Source organism: Poecilia reticulata, linkage group LG15 (assembly GCF_000633615.1).
Source record: "Poecilia reticulata strain Guanapo linkage group LG15, Guppy_female_1.0+MT, whole genome shotgun sequence".
Classification (NCBI taxonomy): Eukaryota; Metazoa; Chordata; class Actinopteri; order Cyprinodontiformes; family Poeciliidae; genus Poecilia; species Poecilia reticulata.
The window spans coordinates 30,191,316-30,201,737 of NC_024345.1; the positions used below are offsets into that span (position 1 = coordinate 30,191,316).

Below are 10,422 nucleotides of genomic sequence, written 5' to 3' on the forward strand. Positions count from 1 at the left end.
ACATCCTTCACTTCCGGTCTACATCCTTCACTTCCTGTCTACAGCCTTCACTTCCTGTCTACATCCTTCACTTCCTGTCTACATCCTTCACTTCCTGTCTACATCCTTCACTTCCTGTCCAGATACTTTGGTTTGACTGACAGAAAGTAACGCTTATTGTTAACTTGTTTTCCTGTGTGACGTCTCTCTGAGTTGACCGGTTTTTACCAGATGCTGACCTCTGACCCTGGCTTACAGCTATACTGGTCCCTGACCATTGAGACGGGCTGGAGGTCCAAACCTTCAGGTAGAGAAACAACTTCCTACTGAAACAGGAAGTTCAGTCGGAAACTGAACAGGAAGGCTGAGGAGTTCAACTCTGCTTAGAATGGTCAGGTACATGAACTGGACTGAAACCGGGTCAAACCAGAACCAAAGTCCAAACAACAAACAGAACCCTTAAGGTGGACTGCAGAGTCCAGACCACCTAAAGAGACACCAGGAAGGTTTGGATCCCAGGAGGAGCAGAAGATTTTCACTGTGTGTGTGTGTGTGTGTGTGTGTGTGTGTGTGTGTGTGCCTATGTACTCTTGGTCTGATAAGCAGTTAGCCCTACTTTTCTTGGACTCCGCTAATAGGATTCCCTCACCATCCCCTCCTCCTCCCAGCATGCATCATTCAGGGGCTGAGACACACACACACACACACACACACACACACACACACACACACACACACACACACACACACACACACACACACCTTTGCATGTGCAGCTGTAACCTTACCCGAGTGTCCTCTGTCCTTACTGCTGCAGTGACGTCTCCTGTGTTGCCGTGGTAACCTCCATTTCCTCCTTCCTCTCCTCAGTAACCTGGTCTTTCTCGTCCTCTTCGTCCTCCTCTTCCTCTCTGAACACTTGTTGTCTGCAGCAGAGCCGGCTCATCGTGGATTTACAGACTCCTCCTCTATCTCCTCTTCCTCCAAAAGCTGTTAGCCCCGCCCACCTTCCCTCCAGCCAATGAGCAACTGAGTTGGCTGCTTCAGCCAATGACTGGGTGGAGGGGGTGGGGCTACAGACCTGATCAGGAAACACAAACACTCTGATCAATGAACTGTGATGTCACTGTGCTGCATTCTGATTGGCTGAGGGCGTCTCACCAGGCAGAACCAATCAGATGCAAGCTGGCACCAATCAACACAAATCGAGTCCCTGATTGGTCAGAACGAGACGCTACTGACCACACCAGCAGAAAGCAAGCTTACCTGAGGTGAGCTGAGGTCAGAGGTCACTGAAGAAAGGTGGAAGTGAAAGCCGATGTCAGGTTGGTGGCTGCTGGTTTCTGCAGAACATCTGATCCCAGATTAATCTTTTCTCCAGGGTCACCGGGGTCACCTGGAGCTGCTGGCGGACTCTGGTTACTATGGTGACTCCCTCCTTTTAGGCGCAGCAGGGGCTCATTTGGTTCTGATTGGTTCTTCTGGACGACAGTTGGGTCGTTGACGTTTGGATCGTTATTCCCTCTGGTCCTGGATGCTTACTTTCGCCCAGTTGTTATGACGCGTAACCATAGCAACAAGGTATGTTGTTATATTTTTACATCAGCTTATCAGCATCTCAAAAACTGAAATTACACCTGAACTTTGACCCCAGATCCTGAGGAGCTTCATGGATGCAAAAAGACAAAGGACATTAAAAACCATCTCTAACAGTTTTCTATTAAGACAGATTTAAAGAGGAGCAGCAAAAGCAGAGGAGGTGGATCAGTAGAGCAACAAGAATCTGGTTTCTGCTGCCAGAGCCCTTTTCTGATTCGCTGCAGCACTGACTGCTACAGGAAATCCTTCCTGCCCACAGCATCACCATCCACACCGACTCTTAAAGATGACACAAGATCATTCACCTTTGGGATAAACAAAGAATTGATCAAATACATTGAATCGAAGCTGAAACTAAAACTTTAACAGAAATTTCCCCCAAAAATGAAGTTGAATGTTGGACAATTAAAAAACAACACAACAAAAGATTTAAACAGGAACAGCAAATAACTGTAGCATCACCTGAACTAATTATAATTCAGGTGAAATCAGTGAGAGCAGCAGGTGAGGAAGAGGAGGAGCAGCCTCAGCTCTTCCTCTGACTGGACCCTGAGACCAGCTGACCATTATGATCAGAACCCCTTTATTAAACACTTCCTGTGGTCATCCACAGCTCGCCTCTGATTGGCTGAGCTCGGACTCGGTGTGTATTGATCTGACTCGAACTGTCCTCTAAAGGTCACTGGACCTCCTGCATCCCAGAACCAGGCGGATGGAGCCGGTCCAGTTCGGCATCTTTCTATAAATACCATCTGTCTTATTTGTTCATTCATTATTAGAAATAACATTTTAAAGACGAAACTCCTCTTTATGCTCCATTAAACAGTCGTGTCGCTTCTCAGCTGGATTCGGGAGCAAATATCTCCTTTCAGAAACTGGGCTTTTTATTATTTTTACAGTAATATTCGGAACCGAGCTGCACTATGTGTGCTATTTGACATTATTCTGTTTAATAAAAGTGTGTTTTATGATTCGGCTGGCAGTTGATCTCTGAATGCTCATCTTTAATGCGGACATTTCCAGGATCTCCTGGTTGTTGCTGGAGGCGCTCAGCAGGGTGGACCGTCTCTTCAACAACACCAGGGTTTGAAAAAGTGGGAATGTTACTTCCAGAAAAAGTTCTTTAGAGCAGTTAAATCAGCGCCGAATTGTTCCGGAACAACTTTTATACCGACCCAGACTGCACCGGAGTTCTGCCGCAGGTTTAATCCAGTAAACATGAGAATAAATTGAAATCTTGATGTATTTTAACCAAGTTCCGCGCAGCGGTGTCTTACCTCCAGCAGCGGACAGAGGCTGGGGGCTCAGCGGCCCCTGGAAGAGCACAGAAGTGCGGATATGGACTCGTCCTGCAGGTCCATCCCCGGTACTGGTGTCGGTACCGCTCAGAGAGGGCAGCTGGGGCAGTAACGGTAATCTGCGTTGTCTCGCGGGGAGAGAGAGCAGAAACCCGGCTGGGAACGGGAGGACGGCCTGCTGGCTCCGCTTGGCGCTCCGCTGGCCCTCCGCTTCACACACTTTAATTTTTATTTGATTTTATTGATATTTTCCAGGCAGCGGCTGCACTTTAGTTTACCTTCTCCACGGTGACTTCAACTTCCGCATCGTTTGAGTGACGTAGCGTAACGTCAGGCTGGACCAACCAATCAGAGAACAGGAAAATGTTTTTAAAGAGAATTTAATTTTTGTTTAGAAAACTGATTCCTGAACGAGAAATTACATAAACATTTGATTGTTTTCAGGAAGCAATTCAGAGTTTATTTAAAATTAGCATGTTTGGCAGCTTAATAATTGATATTTAACTTAAATCCGCCTGTAAAAGTGGCCCTGGGCTGTTTTTCTATGATCTGAATCTGGATCATTTTCCTGCTGCTGAACCGTAAAAGCAGCCCAGCGTTCAGATAGCTGCAGTTCCTGCTGAGCTCCAGCAGGGGGCGCGCATTCCCCACCAGGATCAGGATCTGTCTGGTTTTACACAGAAGCTCTTCAACACGATGATGATGATGATGATGATGATGATGATGATGATGATGATGATGATGATGATGATGATGAATATCAGATCACAATAATAAAATGAAACATTGGTGTTAAGATCCTGTGATCTACAAAGTCAAATAAATAAAACTGGTAACTCGGGGTGCTGCGGTGGCGCAGGGTCAAGGCACGGCCCATGTGCTAAGGCTTTAGTCCTCATGCCAGTGGCTGCGGGTTCAATTCCCAGTCTGGTGACATTTGTCTTCCTCCTTCCTGTCAGGCCAATAAAACAAATAACTTCATACATAAATGGGTAAAATAAAAACTGTGCCTTTTAAGATAAACACTACCATTTTCTTAATGTGCAAAAAATATATTAATATATTTAGCAAAGGGTTACAGCAAAAGTACAAATATAACAGGATCTGCTTATGAGATAAAGTAAAATTTCAGAAGTTTCTGATTATTAAAATGAAGAGGCAGTGAATGTTTTTCTCAGATTCTTTGAAATTATTAAATGGTTATTTTTTTCACTCCATTTCTTATTGTGGACATCATATTTTGTTAGAATTATACTTATATTTATGATATATTTAATTTGAAGAAAAGCCTGAATTGCTATATTATGACAAAATAAAACTTAATCTTATTTACTGTGAACATTTTCTGATCTGCAGCCTGAGAGCGAAGAGGTTTCACCTCTAGATCTCTGAGAATAAAGGATTTTCCTCTTAGTCTGATTTTCTAAATGAAATTCACATCATTTCTGACTCAGTGTTTCATTATTGGTTCATAGGAAAATTATTTTACAATTAAAAACAAGGAATATTTGCAATTTTGATTAAATCATTTTCTTTCCAAATATTTCTGTCAGGATTTTTTGCAGATCTGACCCAAAATGTCTCCGTCTGGTTTCATCATCAGAACCTGAGCCGACTCTTCCTGCTGCTCTGGTGATGTGACCGTTTACCTGCCCTGGGGTCACCTGGGGTCACCTGGGGGTCACCTGGGGGTCACCGGGTCACTGCAGCTTTCTGGTCGGGCTGCTGGTTCCAGCAACAGAACGCTGTGAATCTGATTCCTGATTGGCCGCCTGTCCAGGAAGTGGTCACCCCATCTGGTTTTCACCAGGGTGTCCAAGCTGAGGTCCGGGGGCCAGGTGTGGCCCATGGAAAGGTCTCAGACCCAAACAACAGATCGGATATTTAACAGAACCTTTAAAATCTGTATTTTAATGAACAACAAAGTATCACAATCTGCTTTTATGAAATATAAATAATATTTAATGTTTCCTTATTGAAGCTAAACTATGAAATGAACCGGAGCTTCATAACTTCCTCTGACCGTCGCTCTGCCTGGTTCTGGTCGGTGTTCTGGAGCTTCCTGCCCGATCCGCAGAATCACCATCAACCTTCAGACATCAGTTTATTCTGATCATTCGCTGCACCAATAATCAATATTGATCAAAGAATAAGGGATCTGCAGGTCCGATGTTCTGAGTGTTTCCAGAGTTCACGGCGTTCCTGCTGGGAATGTTGCCTCCGGGTTCATCCTGCGCGATCGGCGTTCCTCAGCCTGCTCTTCCTGTTGGTCTGATGATGTCACTGATCATGTGACTGTTTACCTGAACTCTGACCCGTGGGTCGACGCCGCTGTGCCTGGTTCTGGTCAGACGCCTGGCTAAGCGTGAGAAGGAGGCGCCGCTCTGACGTCCAGGAAACATGTTGAACATTTCAGATCCGCCAACCGCAGCTTCACGTTTCTCTGAGTCCATCTCAGGACCTCCAGCTTTATCTGCTGACCCGTTGAGGCCCCCGGCCCCCATGTTGGACACCATGGTATACAAACATGAAAGTTGAAAGTTTTAAACACTGAGATGATTCATTTCCGGTTCAGCAGCAGCTTTGATCTCCTCATCAATAGTTTTCAGGTTCTGTGTGAAGCAGATCATCATCTGACAAAATCCGTTTCCTCTCGTCCTGCTGGCAGACGCGTACGGACCGGTGACGTCACCTGGTGAGAATGACCGAAACGTCGTGGCTCACCTGGAGGCCCCGCCCCAAGGCTTTATAACGAGGCGGCCAGGTGAAGGGGGCAGACCGCAGGAAGCAGCGCTCTGGTCGGATCGGACCTCCAGGATTTGGTGACGATGCTGCAGATGAACGAGTCGGAGCTCCAGCTGCGGCTGGTGGCGTTCAGCTTCGAGACGCGCTTCGATGAGCGCGGAGCGATTCAGTGGATGCAGGACAACTGGTGAGAGCTGCTCTTCTTCTTCTTCTCTTCTGCTGCTGCTCTTCTTCTTCTCTCGGGTTCCCCAGCGGGGTCAGAGGGTCAGGGGAAGGAACATCTACCTTTAAAGTTCCGGACTCCTTTAAGAATCTCCACTTCTTTAAATAATACTGACTTAAATTTAGAACACCACATCCATCTACAATGATCCAGGTAGTTTAACTACCGACCCAGTCCAGACTTTGTTTCGGCTGAGCCACTCGGAACCGAGAAGTCCGTATTAAGGCGCAGTTTCACTGAAACCGGTCTGTTTTAATAGAAACTGCTCCAATGAATCTGTTGCTATAGCAACACAGTCACTAATCCTCTGGTGTGTTTTCTGTTTATGGGGGTCTTTACTGGTCCACTTCTCAAGCCGAATGGAGGAACTGACGTCACTATTTCAGATAAAGATTAAATATATTTTAGTAATTGAGGCTGAGAACGGAACTGTCTAAAATCTGGAAATGCCTCCGATTTATGAATGAGGTTCGGTGCTGAAGGGATTAAAGGGGCTGGACTGAGGCGTTATGTAAGCACGTGCGTTCAGAGGAAGGCGGCGGCAGGTGAGGCGCCGTTACGTCACAGACCCGGTATGATTATTCGTGGATCCGGTCGGACCGGTTCCTGTCCGGAATGCAGTCCTGATGAAACCTGGACGGAACGTGCTGGAATGACGGACCCGCCGGAAGTTCATCAAAACATGTTTACAATGTTGGCTACGCGAAGTCACGTGATGGTGTTTGAGAACCTGGAAGGTTTTCACGATGTTCTGATGGGTCTCAGCGGGTCTTCTGGTTCTGATGACTCTCCTTCTGTCCCGCAGGAACAAGTCGTTCATGTTCAGCGCGCTGTACGCCGCCCTGGTGTTCGGAGGTCAGCACTTCATGAAGCCTCGGCCCAAACTGAACCTGCGGCTTCCGCTGGTCCTCTGGTCGCTGAGCCTGGCCGTGTTCAGGTAAGAACACCTGGAACCTGCAGCAGCTCCATCTGGCCAAAGTCCATCCAGAACCAGTAGAAACCAGGCGGGACGCCGCCTCCCTCCAGACTACACCCGTCTCCATAGTAACCAGGTTTTGCTTTGGGTCCCCACCCGGATTCCTGGCTGGGCGAGTTGGTGCTGCTGACGCATTGCCATGGCAACGGGCCCCACACCTGCAGCTCAGGTGTGTTTTGTTTGGAGCGAGTGGAGGTGTCGGCTCACCTGGTTCAGAACAAAGGTTCCTTTCAAAGCATCTGGAGTCGGTTCTGTTGACCCAGAGGACCAACCTGTGACCCGCCTCATTGCATTGGTATCAACCAGAGGTCCGGTTGGTTCTGATTCCAGCTGGGCGGGTCGGATCGGTTCTGAGATCAGATGATGTCATCAGGAAGTTTCTGTGAACTCTTCGGTGCTGACTAATTCCTGGAAGCTGTGACCAGCTGCTGCTCCTGTGGCTTCCTGTCCTCATGGCTCTGTTTCCGGTTCTGCCCTCAGCATCATCGGAGCGATCCGGACCGGGTCCTACATGCTGCACATCCTGAGCGCCAGCGGCTTCAGACGCTCCATCTGCGACCAGAGCTTCTACAACGGACCCGTCAGTAAATTCTGGGCCTACGCCTTCGTCCTCAGCAAAGCTCCAGAACTCGGTCAGTTGATCCTCAGTGAGAACGGAAACGGACCAGAAGATCCGGGTTCAGTTCTATGATCGGGTCGGTTTGGGCCACTTTTAATCAGCAGGATTTAAAATGTTCTGTAAGGTGAATGTGAACCGGGTCCAAAGCAGCTGCATTAATTCTGACCCACATGTAGCGGTGGCCACACCTCCTCCAGTCAACCTTTAGCTTAGCTTAGCTCCGGCTAACTGTAAACACTTGAACCTATTTTCCCCGATAAATCCTAAAGAGCTAATTTACTTGACTGTTAAACTTTTAGTTAACCAAAACATCAATTCAGACTTTTATCAACCGTTAGTAATTCAAATAGACTTTTATATTCATGCTCTTATTTTGAAGGGGGTGAAGACAAAAATATGTGTGCTTTAGCATTAGATTAGCTTTGACTAGCTACCATATTGGAGTAGTGCATTAGCCACTACCGGTGTAGCATTAGCAGAACTGACGTCTGATTAGCGATTTTGGGTTAGCGCAGCTAAAATCTTGGTGCGCACCACTAAAGTTGCTAATGTGTTTCTGTTTTCCGTCTCCAAGGCGACACGGCGTTCGTGGTGCTCAGGAAGCAGAAGCTGCTCTTCCTCCACTGGTACCACCACATCACGGTGCTGCTCTACTCCTGGTACTCCTACAAGGACATGGTGGCCGGCGGCGGCTGGTTCATGACCATGAACTACAGCGTGCACGCGCTCATGTACAGCTACTACGCCGCGCGCGCCGCCAGCTACCGCGTGCCCCGCCCCTTCGCCGTGGTCATCACCAGCGCCCAGATCGCCCAGATGGCGATGGGGCTGACGGTCAGCGGCCTGGTGTACCGCTGGATGCAGCAGGGCGACTGTCCGTCCCGCATGGACAACATCACCTGGGCCACGGTCATGTACCTGAGCTACCTGCTGCTCTTCTCCAACTTCTTCTACCAGACCTACCTGCGCCGCGACGCCAAGGCCAAGAGCCAGTAGGACCCGCCGGACCGCAGGGCGGCGCTGCTGAGCTGAGCTGAGCTGCCGCAGCTAATGAAGGGAAACCAGCGAAGAAGACGGAGTTAGTTTGTCTGGGAAGTGAAGGCGCGTTTCAGGACCCGCTGGTTCCGGACTGCAGGTCCAAAGATGGTTCCGATCTAAACATGAAGCTCAGCTGCTGAACAGAGGTCCGAAAATATTCACGATATTTTGTTTAAATTTATCAGCTTTGGACCCAGAAAATGTTCTGAACCATTTTTACCTTCATTTCCAAATATTTGAAATATGTAAAAATATATATTTATAATCTGAACCACTACAACCCGTCTGGTCCGATTCACTGGTTCTACTGGTTCCCGCTGAACCCATTTTGGCTGGCGAGAGTTAACCGGGTCAGAACTGGAACTTAAACTTTTACTTCTGTAAATATTTCCATCAGTTTGACTTTAAAGTGTCAAACTTCTGATTCTGGAACCGATGAAGGCAGCTGATTGGCTGCTGGACGGTCACATGTCTCACGTGACTAAACTCATCCTGTTGGAGCTGGTTCTGGTCGGTGTGATTGTGGAAACGGGTTGGAGTTCTGAAGGAAACCAGCTGTGACGTCACAGCTGGTGTCCATGACGAAGACGATCTTCCACCAAATGATCACCTGGACGTTTTCCTGGGAGGGAAATTGGGATATTTATGGTTATTTATTGTTTAAAATGTAATAAAATGACTTTTTCAATTTGTTCATTTTGGGTTTTTTCTAGTTTGGTTCATCAGCATGAAACAGAATTACTTACACAAAAGAACTTTTATTAAAGGAAAAATTAAACCTGACCCTTAACTGAGCTAAGATGAAAAGCCTTTTGCCTCCACAACACTCACAAAATAAAAAAAACTATTATTTAAATAAACCCAAAACAACCTTTTAGGAAATAAACCATGTTTAAAAAAACTGGTACACGAAAACTTTTATCTCAAAAATCCAGACAGATTACTGAAACCAAAAACTATTACTCCAAAAGACAAAACACATGTTTAGAAAATAAACCTGTAGGAACAGAACCTCCCCAAAAACACTCAGAGCCCAAAGCTTAAACTGTTGAAACATACAGAAAAACTTACTGGAAGAAAAACTAACTCTGAAAAAATCTAACTTCAGGAAGAAAATATTCAAACCTCGACTGTTTCCAAACCCAAAAGTTAAGGTAACTAAAACTTACCGGACAGAACTCAAACCATTACAACTAAGAACCTCCCTATAAATATAATACACATCTTGTACTTAAACTATTTTAGATCCAAATAAACTCGCCGCTCTATTAGAAATTACAAAATCCATCCTTAAATCAAAAACCACGGATAAATACAGATCTTAGTTAAACTCAGTACTAAAAACCTGAAAATCAGAAACACCCTCAAAGGGACAAAACCAAATCCGAATCCTTAACCTTTATAAATAACATAACTTAACTCCAATCCACAGGATTTGGATCCCCCCACTCCATCTATCCCTCCCCAAACTCTCTCCCCCCCTTTACTCCTTTTTCAACTTCTCTCCCACTTCCCCACCCTACACTCCTCCTCTCCCCCCATTCCTCATCCCTCCCTCCTCCCCTAAAAGTTTTTCCCACTCTTTTTTCTTCTCCATTCTCCTCCTGCCTCCCCCAAGACTCTTCTCCCCCCCTGTAGATTGTTTCTAAGCCAAACATCCAATAAACGTCCACCAAGCCTCTAAAGCTCTGGGGTCAAAGTTTATTTACGCAGGCAAAAGACGGTTCAATGTCCAAACGTCTAGATTATTCTGGATGGTTTATTTTCCCATTTCAGCAAAACAATTAGAGTCCAAACTTCCCGTTGCTCTCATGCTGCCTCTGTTCGCTCTGGTAAAAACCCAAAGGCTGCTGGTCCTTCAGGACCTGCACTGACGACCCACATCACTTCCTGTTTACTTAGAAAACAAGCGAGAAAAATAACAAAACAAAAACAAATAAAATTA

General features: G+C 46.5%; 1 protein-coding gene across 1 annotated transcript; it reads left to right on the forward strand.

The window, feature by feature from the left end:
* Positions 1-4,869: 4,869 nt before the first annotated feature.
* On the forward strand, positions 4,870-9,170 carry LOC103477396 (elongation of very long chain fatty acids protein 6-like). The gene is made up of 4 exons (XM_008430495.2): positions 4,870-5,808; positions 6,650-6,781; positions 7,301-7,452; positions 8,014-9,170. The coding sequence occupies exons 1-4, from the start codon at positions 5,705-5,707 to the stop codon at positions 8,433-8,435; spliced, it is 810 nt and encodes a 269-aa protein (XP_008428717.1). The 5' UTR covers positions 4,870-5,704; the 3' UTR covers positions 8,436-9,170.
* The last annotated feature ends 1,252 nt before the right edge of the window (positions 9,171-10,422 follow it).